General features: G+C 46.5%; 1 protein-coding gene across 1 annotated transcript; it reads right to left on the reverse strand.

Moving 5' to 3' along the window:
- Nucleotides 1-2,908: 2,908 nt before the first annotated feature.
- On the reverse strand, nucleotides 2,909-4,525 carry LOC123094842 (WRKY DNA-binding transcription factor 70). The gene is made up of 3 exons (XM_044516725.1): nucleotides 4,130-4,525; nucleotides 3,872-3,973; nucleotides 2,909-3,729 (listed from the first exon to the last, which is right to left on the reverse strand). Exons 1-3 carry the CDS (start codon nucleotides 4,423-4,425, stop codon nucleotides 3,219-3,221), a joined length of 909 nt encoding a protein of 302 aa, XP_044372660.1. The 5' UTR covers nucleotides 4,426-4,525; the 3' UTR covers nucleotides 2,909-3,218.
- Nucleotides 4,526-18,699: the final 14,174 nt, after the last annotated feature.

The following is an 18,699-nucleotide window of genomic DNA, read 5'->3' on the forward strand; positions in this document are numbered from 1 at the left end:
TTACTCGTCCACTTGTCTACACGGTGTTGCATACTTCATAGTTGATTTTCTCTTTGCAGAAGTAATTGACATAATGATCCTCAACTTATATGGGGACGTAGTTGGCATAATGACTCTCAGCTTCTTTTTTAGTTTTATATCCTTTGTAGAAACTGTTTTTGCAACTGTCCACTTAATTGCTCCTTGCATATTTCCCATGAATCATAAATTCCAGGATTTTCCCCGGTGTACACAACATACCAGTTCCACTTCATCTTCGTAAATAAATAAAGGAGCCAACAATTCAATTTCATAATTATCCAATCACATAGAGCAAAGTCACACCATAATCTTCATAGCATCATAGACGATACAAATCACCACGTTGCACAGTTCATTAGTAGTTCGGAAGCAAAAGTTTAGCTCCATCATAGCAACATAGAAATTTAGTTCACACGCATCGATCATATAGATCACATAAAAGAAGTGCACTCGTTGTTCAGCAACATCATGAGCTATCCTCGCCTTCCGTCATCTTCGTGATCTCCTCTTGGGTGGTCCTCGCAGCTTCGACGGCTGCTCGCGCACTCTCCTCGGTTGCTCTAGTGCTCACAGCGTCTGCTCTAGTGCTCTCGCAATATGCCTGAGCGCTCTCCAAATATGACTGAGCGCTCTCGGTGGCTGCTCGAGCACTCTCGACATAGGCGAGCATGATCTCGGTGTACTGAGCCACCCTCATGACGATGTCTATGGCAGTAAGAATTCCGTCTACGGGTGTAGGAGTCCGAACGAGGCGTCTTGGCTTCTTCATCTAAATCGTATTAAACAATTTGACATTTAGATATAACATTTAGAGAAAAAAACAACATGACTTTGATAGAAATTGGACATGTTGAGTGCCAGAAATTAAGCGAAACGGAACTTAATCCACACTTCGTAAAAACATTGGCACTCACTATGAATACACATGCATCATGAAAAAACTAATGTACCATATGCTCATCCATATGTAGTACTAGATTCAATGGTACATCATACAACAAATTTTAGCTACACTAATAAAATGTTGTACTAGATTTTTATTCATATGTTGTACATTTTAACTACACTAATAATGTTGTATGAACATTTCTATCCATATGAAGCCCATACCACAAGTAACCATTAACAGAGAGAAGGGAGGTGTGCTTACCGGGTCGGAGTCGGACGACGGTCTGGATGAGGTGGAGGTCGATGGCGGAGGTGGAGGCGGACGACGAGTTCGATGGAGACAAGGACGACATTGGATGCGGAGGAAGGCATGGGCGATGGTCACGGGGCAGTAGTTCGAGGTAGCGTTGCACGGCGACGCCGACGAACTTCGAGGCGGGGACGGATGGCATGTGCGATAGGGAAGATTGTCTCCTCGATGCCATTCAAGGCGGAAGACCGCAACCTCGCCGGTGGCGACGGACGATGCCACGACACTGGCTGCAGCAAGAGAGGAGGAAGAAAGAGTTTGCGTTTAGGATGAGATCCGACTGCCACGAGGGTTGGTAAGGTCTTGTATAGCAGTGACGGGCGCATGGAGTAGCCCTCCACCCCAGTATAAGCGTGGAGGTGGCAATGTGACCAATTATAGCTGTGGCAAGCAACTGCTCGAACCCGCCACCCGCTATCTGAAAATATTTAAAAACGTTTGGCGCCTGGGTTCCCAAATATTGTTGTGACGGGTTCAGAAAGCCGCCCGCCACAATTGTGAAAGTGAACTATGGCGGGCACCTATCTGCACCCGCCACAGTAGCTTGCCAGCCGGGCACGAATTAGAAAATGCACAGGTGTGCCGGGTTATCTTCGGCACCCGCCATAGCTACTTGCGTAGCACTTGCGGACAGGTATTAGCACTCGCCACTGGTTGCTTTCAAAATTAGCAGTGGCGGGTGCCTTCCTTCACCCGCCAGTCATTAGGGTTCACCTATAAGCCCTTTCCCAGTAGTGCATGATTTAAGAAGATTACACTTTTTTACAACTACCTGTTTGTTTGTTGGCTTTTACCCCCCCCCCCACCCCCTGGATCTGTCAACGTGTATCTTTTCATTGACTAGATGGTACCTTTGTCGGTTTAATATATTTCAACGATATTTGATAGCATGGAATAAAAATATTTAGATTAACAACATGTAATTTTTAAATACATATGACTTGTTAATTTGATTATGTATATTGGTAAAATATTTATTGAATATAAGTATACTAATATAATGAATAATAGTTTTTCATGCATGACTGCATGTGGTGGTGGGTATTTTTCCTTGCATGATTGCATATTGAGGTGAGCCTCATTCCATCCAATTGCCTTATTTTATTTTATTTATTAGTTGGTTATTTATTCACCTAAAATAGTTATAGATGTTTTTTTGCGAGTAAAATGGCTATAGAGGCTATAGATGTTCTTAAAAGAATAGCTATAGCTATTTGTAGACTATATGGAGAGTTCAAGCAAAACCTAACTCGCCTTTTTGAGCGAAACAAATAAATAAATAATTATCTTATTTTATTTTAATTATTTTTGCATATTTAAAATTTGGATTATTTATTCACCTAATATGAAATTTTGATATGATTTACAGCAAAAATAGTTATTTTGTGAGAAATCAACGTATTGAACCAATTGTTTTTTGGTTTAGTGATGGACATGTACTATATGAAGTAAAATATATATGGTTTATTGATTTTGCCAATTTAATTTTAGTTTAGCGACAATATATTTATTTTTACCGTTATCTCTTTATGTTTGTGCACAAACATATTTGTTCAACAATTCAAATGTAAATATCAATATTCCACTGTATCTCATACATCAACATTTCAAACCGTATTTTTATTTAATTCATACAGTATATGTTCTTCGGATCTGCTCATGGAGACTACATAGTCCGGATCTAGTATCTTGAGTAAACTGGCGCTGTTATCATTACTCGATTTGGCGATCTATAACAGATTCCTGCACAAACACACAGCTTGGCGTACGTATACATATGCTGATCTTTACCAACCTTTTGTAATCTACAGAATATCAGTTGTGCACTGGTTATTATCTAAAAAATACAGTTGCACACTGGTTAGATTCGTGCGCAAGCACACTATGCGCATGCACGCATCATGCACGGGATGCTATATGCAATGCATGCATGCTTGCATGCAAGTGAAGTGATGGGTCATGGGTGGAACCACCGGAAAAAAAAGGATTCAATCCTTTGTCATGGATCGAACAGGAAAAAATCGTCATTTCCGATGCTGCCCAGAGAGCCCACCACGAACCCGAGGCTGCTCGGAGACGACGGGAAACTGCCCGTGCCGCCACCCTGGCCACCTCCCGCCATGTCGCCGATCCCACTCCCGCTGTGGTCCGGCACCGACCCCACCGTCGAGGACGTCCTCCCGGCCGATCCCACGACGGCGGCGAGCTCGTCCGCCTGCACGAACGGATCGGACGAGGAGCTGAACACGTCGTCAACGCTGGTGCACCAGGAGGAGGACAGCTGAGTAGTGGCCTGGCCCAACTGAGGAAACGTCGGGGCAAAACTGACGAGGTTTTCTGCGCGGTCGTCGCTCGCGGCGGCAATGACCATTGGGGTATTGGAGGGAGGCTTGCAGGTGTGCTCGCCGTAGTACGTAACGGCGTACTTGATTGGGTGGGTCTCGCAGATCTGGACTTGCCTCTTGGCGTTGCAGCCTTGGTCTGATTTGTGCGTACACCTGTAATAGCTCCTGAAAGACCAAACCATAACGAAGCTCGTGATTTAATTTCCTCCAATTTCCATCGCAAATCAGTGCGAGCGTGGGCAAAGAGAAATCGTGCTAGCTATTATAATTATAGTGCTTCTCTTGGAAACAAAAAAAGTGTACGTACCTCGGATGATGTGAGTTTTGGATTTCTTTCTGCCCGTATTTCCGCCATATGTGACCATCAACCAGCGTGTCAGTTACTCGCTTGCCAGAGAAGCCTTCTAATCTGCCATATAAAGGTAGCAAAGTTGATGAGCAAACTAATCAAAATGAGCATCGATCACAAGGAACTCAGCTGGCTTTTGCCAAAGAAAACAAGTTAATCAGCACAACACACTGTTCAGATCGACCGTGTGCTCTTGAAGAGAGTTCGATCTATAACCTTCTGCTGAAGCTGCGTTTCCTCGTCCTCCCGCTGGAGCTCTCCGCCCTCGCCCTGAACACCCCATCGGCCGATCCGGACGCGGACGCTCCGGCCGTGCAGCCGGTGTCCAACACCGACAGAGCGCTGGACAGCTTGTTGAGCATCCCGTCCATCAGCTCTGTCAACTCCGGCGACTGCTCCTGCAGCATGCCCTTCAGCCTCGTGGCCCCCTCGCGCGCCTCGATCAGGTCGTTCACCGCCGCGGCCGCCCTCGCCGCCGGCACGTCTCTCCCCGCGCTGCCCGAAGATGCCATGCAACTACAGCAGTGCTACACCACTAGTAATACCCCGCTAGCTACTGTGCAGCGTTCACCACTATAAGCTTTAGCGTAGGCGCAGGTAGGGTGAAGGGGTTCTCTAATTAATTAAGTTGAGGTGTTTGCTTGCCACTCCCATTCTTATCGGGCGGGAGGAAAATCAGCAAGGAAAATGTTGAAAGCAATGAGGACGGACGGAGGAGGAAGCTGCATGGAAGCACGGGAGTGGGTCCCGACGACCGGGCGACCATAGTAGATACTCGAATCAAAGGAAGCAAGCAAAGGAAGGCATGGCTACTGCACATATACAAGTCGTCATCGCCATGACACAGGCAGTGTGAGGTCACGCGCGCGTTTGACTGTATGGACACCGGCAATGCCTCGGCAACTTCCTTCCTGCATCCAGGCCTTGCTGAAAACGATCCAGTCATGCTGGGCCGGCCGTTAGATTCTTTGCTTAGCACCTGCGCTCTCCAATTAGATTATGTGCTTTCGTTCAACCTGTTACTTTCTTCAGGGTAGTCGTAGCATCTACGTACATTAGTTCACTCCAGTCAAACGAGCAGTAGACCGTCAAATGTGTTAGACTGTATTTACATGTGTATATTGTAACGTTGTATACCACCTCATTATATATATATGTGATAGGCCACCCCTATAGGGTTGTGCCGGTTCTCCCAAAGCCTATTGTCTTACATGGTATCACGCTAGGTTACGTCCGCTTCCGCCTAAAAACCCTAAACCGCCGCCGCCGCCGCCGCCGCCGCGCCCGCCGCCGCCGTCGCCCGACTGCTATGACGTCCGCCGCTGCGTCCGGCTCCACCGCCACCGGTTTTCTGCCGGCCTCCCTCGCGGCACTTCTCTCGAGGCCGCTGGATGCCGCCTCCCTTCAGGCGCCGATCGGGACACGGAGCGTCGGCTCCCTCTTCGCGCTCCCGCCGGCTGCTACTTCGCCCGGGCAGGCGCTTGTGGCCCACACCGCCGCCGCCCCGTCAACCGCGGCTGTTGCGCCCTCGGCCACTGCGCCGCTGGTGGCGGAGGACGTCGCGCTGGCAGGCTTCGCGGCGCCAACCGCGGCCATCGCGCCCTCTGTCACCGCGCCGGCTGCCCCTCCGACTGTCTCCACGGTGTTCTCACCTCAGCCAGTCTCCTCGATGGGATCGCAGCCGCCGCCGCCGCCGTTTCACTTCGGCCATCTCATCACCATCAAGTTGTCGTCGGACAATTACATCTTCTGGCGCGCGCAGGTTCTTCCGCTTCTTGGGAGTCACTACCTGCTTGGCTATGTCGACGGCTCTCTCCCTTGCCCTCCTGCGCTGGTTGACAGCGTGCATGGTCCGGTCTATAATCCGGCTCACCATGTCTGGACAGGGCAGGATCAGGCGAACCTCTCCTCCATCCAGGGGTCGCTCTCTCCGGCCGTTGCTGGGCTTGTTGTCTTCGCCAAGACGTCCCACGAGGCATGGACTATTCTTGAGCGCTCGTTTGCGGCACAGTCGCAGGCTCGTGTATCTGGGCTCCGTCGCCAACTTGGGGAGTGTCAGAAGCTTGACTCCACCGCCACTGAGTTCTACAACAAAGTCAAGAGTCTCGCCGACACGCTGGCCTCCATTGGACAGCCCCTCACCGACTCCGAGTTCAACTCGTTTATTGTCAATGGTCTTGATGAGGAGTATGACGCCCTAGTCGAGATCATCAATGAGAGGGGCAACTCCACGCCCATGCCAGCACACGAGGTCTTTTCACGCCTCCTGCTTACTGAGCAACGAGTCGAGACGCGCCGATCCTGGGGCAACGGCGCCCTCTCGGCAAACGCCGCCACCAAGGGTGGTCGCTCCTCTGCTTCATCCAAGGCTCCTTCGGGGCAGTCACCACCACCCGCCTCGGCCCCTCCTCCTACTGCGACGCTACCAGGGGCTGGCGGTCCACGTGTGTGCCAGCTTTGTGGTCGCGATGGGCACTGGGCCTCGAAGTGTCACAAGCGCTTCCAGCGGGGTTTTCTTGGTCTTGGCAATGACGGGAAGGATACACGCAACTTTGTTCGTCAGGTCGCCATGGCTGATCGTCCGTCGCCGCAGAAGCCACAGGGACACACTCAGTCCTACTCCATTGATCCCCACTGGTACATGGACTCTGGGGCGACAGAGCACCTGACCAGTGAGATGGGGAAGCTTCACACTCGTGAACCCTACCATGGCTCTGACAAGATCCACACCGCCAATGGAGCAGGTATGCACATCTCTCATATTGGTCAAGCATCACTTCGCACTAGACATGCCAATAGGAGTCTTCAACTTCGCAATGTTCTTCGAGTTCCATCTGTGACACGTAATCTTCTTTCAGTTCCTAAACTCACTCGTGATAATAATGTGCTTTGTGAATTTCATCCTTTTGATCTTTTTATTATGGATCGGGGCACGAGGGACATTCTTCTTAGTGGGCGGCTCTGCCAAGGTCTCTATCGTCTGGAGCATCCTGGCGTCGCTCGCGTCTTCAGTGGAGTTCGGGTATCTCCGTCACAGTGGCATGCTCTTCTTGGTCACCCGGCCACACCTATTGTCCGGCATGTTTTGCGTCGTCATGAGCTTCCTAGTGTGTCTAGTAATAAAGATGTAGCAGTGTGTGATGCTTGTCAGCAGGGGAAGAGTCATCAACTTCCTTTTTCGGAGTCCAGTCGTGAGGTGAAACATCCTTTAGAACTTGTGTTTTCAGATGTATGGGGTCCTGCTCAGACTTCTGTTAGTGGTCATAATTATTATATCAGTTTTGTTGATGCTTACAGCCGCTTTACCTGGCTTTATCTTATCAAACGTAAATCTGATGTGTTTGACATTTTTGTTCAGTTCCAAAAACATGTTGAACGTCTTCTCAAGCACAAAATTGTTCATGTTCAGTCGGACTGGGGTGGCGAGTATCGCAACCTCAACTCCTTCTTTCAGTCGCTTGGGATCACTCACCGTTTAGCATGTCCACATACACATCAGCAGATTGGTTCAGTAGAACGTAAGCATCGTCACATTGTTGAAGCTGGTCTGACTCTTTTGGCCCATGCATCTGTTCCGTTTCGTTTTTGGAGTGATGCTTTCACCACTGCATGTTTTCTCATCAATCGTACTCCCACTCGTGTTTTGAATATGAAGACTCCCATTGAAGTTCTCCTTAATGAACAACCGGACTACACCTTTCTCAAGGTGTTTGGGTGTGCTTGCTGGCCCCATCTCCGTCCATATAACAAGCGTAAGCTCGAGTTTCGTTCCAAGAAGTGTGTTTTTCTTGGTTATAGCTCTCTTCATAAAGGATACAAATGTCTTCATGTTCCCACTAATCGTGTCTACATCTCTCGGGATGTTGTGTTTGATGAGCATGTTTTTCCCTTTGCCAAACTCCCTGTGTCCACTACCGAGCCACCTGTCATGCATTCATCCTCTGTTGCTTATGACCAATTTGATGATGTTGCATATTCTCCTCTATTGTTGCCTAACCATGGTGCAGGCACTGGTCGTGGGGCTCGTTTGGAGATTCTGGAAGCGCCATCTTCCTCTTTGTCACCATCGCCTTCATCCTCGACACCTTCTGTTGTGCATAAGGAGCACATGGCGCCCCTGCATGGCCTCGGTTTCCGTGCTCATGCACGGCCAATCGACGTCCTGGCCCGGTCGCCTCTAGCTTCTGGGCTGCGTTTGTCATCGTCGTGCCCTGCAACCCCGCCGACTGGGCCGGCCTCCTCGGTCCCCGTCTCGCCCAGGGCATCGGGGCAGTCATCACCAGGCCTGGCCTCGCCCGCCCCTGCGTCGCCCAGGGTGTCTGGGTCCTCACCAGGGCCGGGCTCGCCTGCTCTCGCCTCGCCAAGGCCGTCTGGGCCGGTGTCACCGGAGCTGGCCTCGCCCACCCTCGGTTCGCCCATGGCCTCTGAGCCCCTGTCGTCGGGCCAGTCTTCGCCATGCAGCCCGGAGTCGTCTGTCCCGAGCTCGCCTGAGGTGATTCCTGCATCTCCGGCGACCGTCACGTCTCCGTCACCTTCGCCTCCGCCGGCTCCTGCTGCTGCTCTACGTCCACATACGCGCAGTCGGAGTGGCATTTTTCAGCCTAAGCAACGTCACGATGGCACAGTTGCTTGGTTAGCGGCGTGCATGTCTGCTGCTCTCGCAGATCCATCCTCTGAGCCACGCACGTATCAAGCTGCTATGCGCATTCCTCATTGGAGAGAGGCCATGGAGCAGGAGTATCAAGCGCTTCTTCGCAATCAGACATGGACTCTTGTTCCTCCACAATCACGGGTAAATGTCATTGATTCCAAATGGGTTTTCAAAGTGAAGAGGCATTCTGATGGGTCCATTGAGCGCTATAAGGCTCGTCTGGTTGCTCGTGGTTTTCGACAGCGTTTTGGACTTGACTATGAAGACACCTTCAGTCCAGTGGTCAAGCCTACTACCATCAAACTTCTTCTCTCTCTGGCTGTTACTCGAGGTTGGTTTCTTCGTCAGCTTGATGTTCAAAATGCTTTTCTTCATGGTGTCTTGGCGGAGGAGGTTTACATGCGCCAGCCTCCGGGTTTCTCTGATCCGGATCGCCCTGATCATCTTTGTCGTCTGTCCAAGGCAATTTATGGTCTGAAGCAGGCTCCTCGTGCTTGGCATGCTCGTCTTGCAATGGCTCTTCGTGCTCATGGTTTTGCATCATCAACTGCTGACTCCTCATTGTTTCTTCTTCAAAGGCCTGAGGTTACTATGTACTTGTTGGTCTATGTAGATGATATCATTTTGGTCAGCTCCTCTCAGTCGGCTGCTACTGCGCTTGTTCGCTCACTTGGTGCTGATTTTGCGGTCAAGGACCTTGGGAAGCTTCATTACTTTCTTGGTGTGGAGGTTACTTCTCGTGCTGCTGGCCTTGTTATGACGCAGAAGAAGTACTCTCTGGATTTGTTGCAGCGAGCTGGGATGCTTAAGTGCAAACCGACGACTACACCCATGTCTACCACTGATAAGCTTAATGCTGTTGATGGTGTGCTTCTTTCTTCTTCTGATGCGACCGAGTACCGAAGTATTGTTGGTGGGCTCCAGTACTTGACGATCACGCGACCAGACATTTCCTATGCTGTTAACCGAGTCTGCCAGTATCTGCAGTCACCCCGTGACACTCATTGGTCTGCTGTTAAGCGGATTTTGCGCTATATTCGTTTCACGGTGGCTCATGGTTTGCATATTCGGCTGTCTGACTCTGGTTGTCTTTCAGCATATTCTGATGCAGACTAGGCTGGCAATCCGGATGACAGGCGATCCACGGGGGGTTATGATGTCTTCTTTGGCTCTAACCTGATTGCCTGGAGTGCTCGGAAACAGGCTACTGTCTCGCGTAGCAGTACTGAGGCTGAGTATAAGGCTGTGGCCAATGCCACGTCAGAGATTATCTGGGTACAGTCCTTGCTTCAGGAGTTAAGTATACCCCAATCACAGCCTCCTGTTCTTTGGTGTGATAACATCGGTGCTACATACCTTTCTGCAAATCCGGTATTCCATGCCCGAACGAAACACATTGAAGTTGACTATCACTTTGTGCGTGAACGTGTCTCTCAGAAGCAACTACAGATCAAGTTTATTTCTTCCAAGGATCAACTTGCTGACATCTTCACCAAGCCATTGCCTTTGCCACAGTTTGAGACTTGCAGGCGCAATCTTACCCTTCTAGATTCATTAGAAAGTGGCTAAAATTGAGGGAGGGTGTTAGACTGTATTTACATGTGTATATTGTAACGTTGTATACCACCTCATTATATATATATGTGATAGGCCACCCCTATAGGGTTGTGCCGGTTCTCCCAAAGCCTATTGTCTTACAAAATGTGACGAACATCGCTGTTCTTGGCAAGCCTTTTGAAAATTGGACACATGAATGGTTTTTATACTGGAACCTTTCTCCATCTGCTGAGTAGATTTCATGCGGTGGAATATTGTCACCCACATAATGCAACGCGCCTCCGCGCAGACCAGTTTTAGTTACTTTGATTTGAAAAAGGACACGGCTAATTCCTCCATGTAGTTGCTCAAGAGTGACACGCTTTGCCAAAACAGAAAGGTTACATCGGGAAATGGAGGGATATGTCTCTTGAGAACGTATTCAGTACTTCCGTCTGATTTGGCGATTTTTTGTCGAAAGAGACCCTCTGCCCACTGAAATTGCCAAAAGAAACCCCCTCCGGACAAAATTGACAAAAAGGACTCCCTCGACCATGGCAGCAGACACGGCAGGCGACACGTGGCCCCTGCCGCCACGCCAGCAGGCGACCGCCAGGGTAAAACGTTTCTCGCAGAGTGCCTCACGCCGGGACGGAATGGGTCGGGCTAGGTGGGCCCTGCCGCCACTACACGAGGCGGCCAGCGCTGCTGCTGCCGCTCCCACACAGACAGCTCCTGCTGCGCGAGCGCCCAGGAAGCGGGCCACGCCGCCACTGTGTGAGGCGGCCTCACTGTTACTGCTGCTGCATGCCGGACATCCTTTGTTGTGGCAGACGATGATAATTACCACGCGCGGACGATGCTGATTTCCACGGGCGGGAATCTGCGCCTTTTATTTCTTTATTCGTGATGATTCGCTGCTACCCGGGAGCTGGCTTTTGCCACTGCTTTGTATGCACTCGCGCTGATTCTACTGTGGTGCTAACTAGGGACTCAACTGCCTTTTGCTTGAGCGAACGCGACAACACTGCGGGAATCACTCACTCAGCGCTGGCTTTTGCTTTAGAGGGCGCGACGACATGAGTCACTCAGCGTTGCTTTTGCTTCAGTCTATTGCTGCAGCCTGGGCGACAGCACTCAGGCATGCACTGGTTGCACTATTTTGGAACACGCGTATTTCCTACCTAAAAAATTTCCACGGTATGAGTTCGCCTTGCTCGGATCAAAGTATTAGGATGAAAAGAAATAGTTTTGGAATAAAATGTGGCATTTTCTTTCCCGCCATAAATTATTTCTGTCATTTTCTTTCCCGACAATTTTTCCTTCTCTCCCCACCCAAAAACACTTTTATAATACAAACTAATTGTCGAATGTCATGCAACAACTACAACATGAAATTAAGATATAACATAATGCCCTCCAATAAGACAGTACAAACTAATAATGCAAGTACATCTGAATTAAATGGTAGAGCTGGACTTGAAAACTAAAAATACAGCTTTAAAACTACATGAAGGCATCATCGTCATGCTCCGGTGATGCAGAACTCTTGCCCTTCGAGGATGCAGAACTCTTACCCTTGGACGATGTAGCACTCTTGCCCTTCGAGGATGCAGAACTCTTGCCCTTGGACGATGCAGAACTCTTGCCCTTCGACGATGCAGAACCCGGAAGCGGCGGCATGAAGATATCATATTCGTCCTCGCTGTTGTCAGTCCATAAAAAGTATGTGCAAACTTCAGCTCTGATTCACTCTTATGCTCTATCTTCTTCCATCTTCCATGATACCTGAGAAGTTCTTTTCGTATCTCCTCAAGGGTCTTGGAAGGCCAACCACACCTAGATAATGCGTGACTCAACTCATTCATGAGAGTGTCACTATTGATGAGTTCATCCCATGGAACTATTCTATTGTCTATCTTGAAATTGGAAGCTAAACGCAGAAGACATTGGGACATACTAGGGTGAAAATTATGATCAAAAGGATAACCGGACATCTTGAGGAGACTAGGAGACTACACTGAAGAGTGTATCCACCTTAGTGTGGAGGGAGGTTTTATAGGTTCAGAAGAGAAGAATAGGCGGGAACTCAGAAGCGGGAAAGTATGGCGCGAGTTATAGGCGGGAAACGGCGGTACGAGGTATACGCGGGAACACAGAAGCGGGAAAGTATGGCGGGAGATATAGGCGGGAAAGGGCGGTGTGAGGTGTACGCGGGAATTCAGAAGCAGGAAAGTAAGGCGGGAGATATAGGCGGGAAATGGCGGTGCGAGGTATACGCGGGAACACATAAGCGAGAAAGTATGGCGGGAGATATAGGCGGGAAAGGGCGGTGCGAGGTGTACGCGGGAACTCAGAAGCAGGAAACTATGGCGGGAGATATAGGCGGGAAACATTGTTGCCGACTGGTGCATTTTTATTTCAGCATATATAGATGTTTCTTACATAAATCGAAAAGTCTGTGATAACCCACAAGTATAGGGGATTGCAACAGTTTTCGAGGGTAGAGTATTCAACCCAAATTTATTGATTCGACACAAGGGGAGCCAAAGAATATTCTCAAGTATTAGCAGTTGAGTTGTCAATTCAACCACACCTGGATAACTTAGTATCTGCAGCAAAGTATTTAGTAGCAAAGTAGTATGATAGTAATGGTAACAGTGATAAAAGTAACGATAGCAGTTTTGTAGTAGTTGTAACAGTAGCAATGAAAAAGTAAATAAGCGAAGCACAATATATGAAAAGCTCGTAGGCATTGGATCAGTGATGGATAATTATGTCGGATGTGATTCCTCATGTAATAGTTATAACATAGGGTGACACAGAACTAGCTCCAGTTCATCAATGTAATGTAGGCATCTATTCCGAATATAGTCATATGTGCTTATGGAAAAGAACTTGCATGACATGTTTTGTCCTACCCTCCCATGGCATCGGGGTCCTAGTGGAAACTAAAGGATATCACATAGTGAATACATGAACTCCTCAAACTACGGTCATCACCGAGAAGTATCCCGATTATTGTCACTTAGGGGTTGTCGGATCATAACACATAATAGGTGACTATAGACTTGCAAGATAGGATCAAGAACACACATATATTCATGAAAACATAATAGGTTCAGATATGAAATCATGGCACTCGGCCCCTATTGACAAGCATTAAGCATAGCAAAGTCATAGCAACATCAATCTCAGAACATAGTGGATACTAGGGATCAAACCCTAACAAAACTAACTTGATTACATGGTAAATCTCATCCAACCCATCACCGTCCAGCAAGCCTACGATGGAATTACTCATGCACGGTGGTGAGCATCATGAAATTGGTGATGGAAGATGGTTGATGATGACGACGGCGACGAATCCCCCTCTCCGGAGCCCCGAACGGACTCCAGATCAGCCCTCCCGAGAGAGATTAGGGCTTGGTGGCAGCTCCGTATCGTAAAACGCAATGAAACTTTCTCTCCGATTTTTTCTCCGCAAAACGGAATATATAGAGTTGGAGTTGAGGTCGGTGGAGCATCAGGGGGCCCACGAGACAGGGGGCGCGTCTAGGGGGAGGGGGCACGCCTCCCACCCTCGTGGACAGGGTGTGGGCCCCCTGGCCTTGATTCTTTCGCCAGTATTTTTTATATTTTCCAAAAGTTATCTCCGTGGATTTTCAGGTCATTCCGAGAACTTCTGTTTTCTGCACAATAAACAACACCATGGCAGTTCTGCTGAAAACAGCGTCAGTCCGGGTTAGTTTCATTCAAATCATCCAAATTAGAGTCCAAAACAAGGGCAAAAGTGTTTGGAAAAGTAGGTACGTTGGAGACGTATCAACTCCCCCAAGCTTAAACATTTGCTTGTCCTCAAGCAATCCAGTTGATAAACTGAAAGTGGTAAAAAAACTTTTACAAACTCTGTTTGCTCTTGTTGTTGTAAATATGTAAAGCCATCATTCAAGTTTTTAGCAAAGATTATGAACTAACCATATTCACAATAACACTAAGGTCTCATATTTACTCATGTCAATAGCATAATCAGCTAGTGAGCAATAATAATAAAACTCGGATGACAACACTTTCTCAAAACAATCATGATATGATATGACAAAATGGTATCTCGCTAGCCCTTTCTGAGACCGCAAAACATAAATGCATAGCACCTTTAAAGATCAAGGACTAACTAAACATTGTAATTCATGGTAAAAGAGATCCAGTCAAGTCATACCCAATATAAACTAATAGTAATGCATGCAAATGACAGTGTGCTCTCCAGTGGGTGCTTTTTAATAAGAGGATGATGACTCAACATAAAAGTAAATAGATAGACCCTTCGCAGAGGGAAGCAGGGATTTGTAGAGGTGCCAGAGCTCGATTTTAAAATAGAGATGAATAACATTTTGAGCGGCATACTTTCACTGTCAACGCAACAACTATGAGATGGCGATATCTTCCATGCTACATACATTATAGGTGGTTCCCAAACAGAATGGTAAAAGTTTATACTCCCCAAACACCAACAAGCATCAATCCATGGCTTGCTTGAAACAACGAGTGCCTCCAACTAGCAACAGCCCTGGGGAGTTTTGTTTAATTATTTTGATTTTCTTTGGTCTTTTTGATCATGGGACCGGGCATCCCGGCTACCAGCCATTTTCTCGTGAATGAGGAGCGGAGTCCACTCCCCTTGAGAATAACCCACCTAGCATGGAAGATACAGATAGCCCTAGTTGAAACATGAACTGCCCGAGCATACAAAACAGAATTTCATTTGAAGGTTTGGAGTTTGGCACATACAAATTTACTTGGAACGGCAGGTAAATACCACATATAGGAAGGTATGGTGGACTCATATGGAATAAACTTTGGGGTTTATGGAGTTTGGATGCACAAGAAGTATTCCCGCTTAGTATAGGTGAAGGCTAGCAAAAGACTGGGAAACGACCAACTAAGAGAGCGACAACAGTCATGGACATGCATTAAAATTAATCTACACCAGGTGCAAGCATGAGTAGGATATAATCCACCATGAACATAAATATCGTAAAGGCTATGTTGATTTGTTTTCAACTACATGCGTGAACATGTGCCAAGTCGAGTCACTCAATTCATTCAAAGGAGGATACCATCCCATCATACCACATCATAACCATTTTAATAGCATGTTGGCACGCAAGGTAAACCGTTATAAACGCATAGCTAATTAGGCATGGCATAAGCAACTATAATCTCTAAATGTCATTGCAAACATGTTTATTCATAATAGGCTGAATCAGGAACGATGAACTCATCATATTTACAAAAACAAGAGAGGTCGAGTCCATACCAGCTTTTCTCATCTCAATCAGTCCATCATATATTGTCATTATTGCCTTTCACTTGCACGACTGATACGTCTCCAACGTATCTACTTTTACAAACACTTTTACCCTTGTTTTGGACTCTAACATGCATGATTTGAATGAAACTAACCCGGACTGACGTTGTTTTCAACAGAACTGCCACGATGTTGTTTTATGTGTAGAAAAGAAAAGTTCTCGGAATGTCATGGAAATCCAGGGAGGCACTTTCTGGAATTAATAAGAATTTTTGGCAAAAGAATTAGTGTCAGGGGGCCCACGACCTGTCCACGAGATAGGGGGCGCCCCCCTAGGGCGCGACCCCCTATCTCGTGGGCCCCCTGGACCTCCTCCAACCTCAACTCCAACTCCATATATTCCGTCTCGGGGAGAAAAAAATCAAGGAGAAAGTTTCATCGCGTTTCACGACACGGAGCCGCCGCCAAGCCCTAATCTCTCCCGGGAGGGCCGATCTGGAGTTCGTTCGGGGCTCCAGAGAGGGGGATTCGTCGTCGTCGTCATCATCAACCATCCTCCATCACCAATTTCATGATGCTCACCACCGCGCATGAGTAATTCCATCGTAAGCTTGCTGGACGGAGATGGGTTGGATGAGATTTACCATGTAATCAAGTTAGTTTTGTTAGGGTTTGATCCCTAGTATCCACTATGTTTTGAGATTGATGTTGCTATGATTTCATATCTGAACCTATTATTTTTTCATGAATATATGTGTGTTCTTGATCCTATCTTGCAAGTCTATAGTCACCTATTATGTGTTATGATCCGACAACCCCGAAGTGACAATAGTCGGGATACTTCTCGGTGATGACCGTAGTTTGAGGAGTTCATGTATTCACTATGTGTTAATTCTTTGGTCCGGTTCTCTATTAAAAGGAGGCCTGAATATCCCTTAGTTTCCGCTAGGACCCCGCTTCAACGGGAGGGTAGGACAAAAGATGTCATACAAGTTCTTTTCCATAAGCACGTATGACTATTTACGGAATACATGCCTACATTACATTGATGAATTGGAGCTAGTTCTATATCACCCTATGTTATAACTATTGCATGAGGAATCGCATCCGGCATAATTATCCATCACTGATCCATTGCCTACGAGCTTTTCATATATTGTTGTTCGCTTATTTACTTTTCCGTTGCTACTATTACAACTACTACAAAACCCCAAAAACATTTATCTTTACTTTTGCTACCGTTACCTTTATTATCATACCACTTTTGCTACTAAACATTTTGTTGCAGATACTAAGTTATCCAGGTGTGGTTGAATTGACAACTCAACTGCTAATACTCAAGAATATTCTTTGGCTCCCCTTGTGTCGAATCAATAAATTTGGGTTGAATACTCTACCCTCGAAAGTTGTTGCAATCCCCTATACTTGTGGGTTATCAAGACTAATTTCTGGCGCCGTTGCCGGGGAGCATATCTCTATTCTCCGTGTCACTTGGGATTTATATTTGTTGACACTATGAAGAACTTGAAAGACGATCAAACTACTATTTTGCCCTCAACTACGAGGGGAGGTATGGAACTGCCATCTAGCCTTGCACTAGATTCTCCTTCCGTTAGTAAGCTTGTGACATCTAAACCTACTACTGCTATGAATTCTGATATGTCACATGTTATTGATGATGCCACTTCTGCTATGCATGATGAAACTACTTCTGTGCTTGATACTACTTTCTCATCAGGTGAATTTGTAGATGAACAACTTGCTAGAGTTAGGGGGAATGAAATTACTGAAGATCCTATTACTGATGATAGTGATGATGAAGGTCCCCCCAATGATTATGTATTACCTGTTGTTCCTAAGGGTTATGTTATGAATGAAAAAGCTGCTATGGAAATTCTTGCTTGCAATGATAGAAATGATCTAAGAATTTATTAGCTAAATGGAAGCAGCAGTCTCTTAATGCTAGAATGAAACCCGATCCTGCTTTTGCTACTTCACCTATCTGTGTTACTGATAAGGATTACGAATTCTCTGTTGATCCTAATATTATTACTTTAGTTGAATCTGATCCTTTTTATGGACTTGAATCTGAAACTATTGGGGCACATTTTACCAAGTTGAATGATATAGCCACCCTGTTTACTAATGATGAGAAGTCTTGCTATTTATATATCCTTAAGATATTTCCGTTCTCATTAAAGGGTGATGCTAAGACTTGGTATAATTCTCTTGCTCCTGGTTGTGTGTGTAGTCCCCAGGATATGATTTATTACTTCCCTGCTAAATATTTCCCTGCTCATAAGAAACAAGCTGCCTTGCGGGAAATATATAATTTTGTGCAAATCAAAGAAGAGAGTCTCCCACAAGCTTGGGGGAGGCTTCTCCGGTTACTTAATGCTTTGCCTGATCATCCTCTTAAGAAAAATGAAATACTTGATATCTTTTATAATGGACTAACCGATGCTTCAAGGACTACTTGGATAGTTGTGCTGGTTGTGTTTTCAGGGAAAGAACAGTCGACGAAGCTGAAATACTATTGAATAATATGTTGACTAATGAAAATAATTGGACTCTTCCCGAGCCAGTTCCTGAAGTAACTCCTGAACCAATTGAGTCAACTCCTGAGCCTATTCCTAAACCCACTCCGAAGAAGAGAGGTGTTTTATTTCTCAGTCCTGAAGATATGCAAGAGGCAAAGAAATCAATGAAAGAAAAAGGTATTAAAGCTGAAGATGTTAAGAATTTACCTCCTATTGAAGAAATACATGGTCTTAATTTACCACCTGAAAAACCACATTGTCTTGATAACCCGACACAGGTAGTAAAGGTAAATTCTCTGTATAGATATGATAAGGTTGAAATACCCTCTACTAAATTTCATAGCCCATGCTTAGATGAATTTGATGACTTTATGGCTAGACAAGAAAGTTTTAATGCTTATGTTGGTAGAGAGTTAAAGAATAATGCTTTCGAGATAGGACGCGTAGGTGATAATCTGGCTAGAGTTAAAGATGAACTTCACCGCGTTAGCAAATATGCTTCTATGGTTGCTACTCAAGCTGAGCAAGTACTCAAAGCTCAAAATGATTGGCTTGATGAATTAAATAATAAAAATGACTTTGCTGTTAGAGTGGCTACTAGAACTGGTAGAATGACCCAGGAACCTTTGTATCCTGAAGGCCACCCTAAGAGAATCGAGCAAGATTCTCAGAGAAATAACTTAGAGGCACCTAGTTCTTCTAAAAAGAAGAAGAAGAAAAACGATAGAACTTTGCATGCTTCTAGTGAACC

The sequence above is a fragment of the Triticum aestivum genome, chromosome 4B (assembly GCF_018294505.1).
Source record: "Triticum aestivum cultivar Chinese Spring chromosome 4B, IWGSC CS RefSeq v2.1, whole genome shotgun sequence".
In the NCBI taxonomy this organism is placed as follows: Eukaryota; Viridiplantae; Streptophyta; class Magnoliopsida; order Poales; family Poaceae; genus Triticum; species Triticum aestivum.

What these genes read in the sequence shown, in the direction of transcription:
- LOC123094842 (XM_044516725.1), bottom strand. Translation starts at nt 4,425, where the DNA reads ATGGCATCTTCGGGCAGCGCGGGGAGAGACGTGCCGGCGGCGAGGGCG. An exon ending in AAACGCAGCTTCAGCAGAAG is followed by an intron (nt 3,974 to 4,129) that starts GTTATAGATCGA and finishes TTTATATGGCAG; the next exon opens with ATTAGAAGGCTTCTCTGGCA. An exon ending in CAAAACTCACATCATCCGAG is followed by an intron (nt 3,730 to 3,871) that starts GTACGTACACTT and finishes TTGGTCTTTCAG; the next exon opens with GAGCTATTACAGGTGTACGC.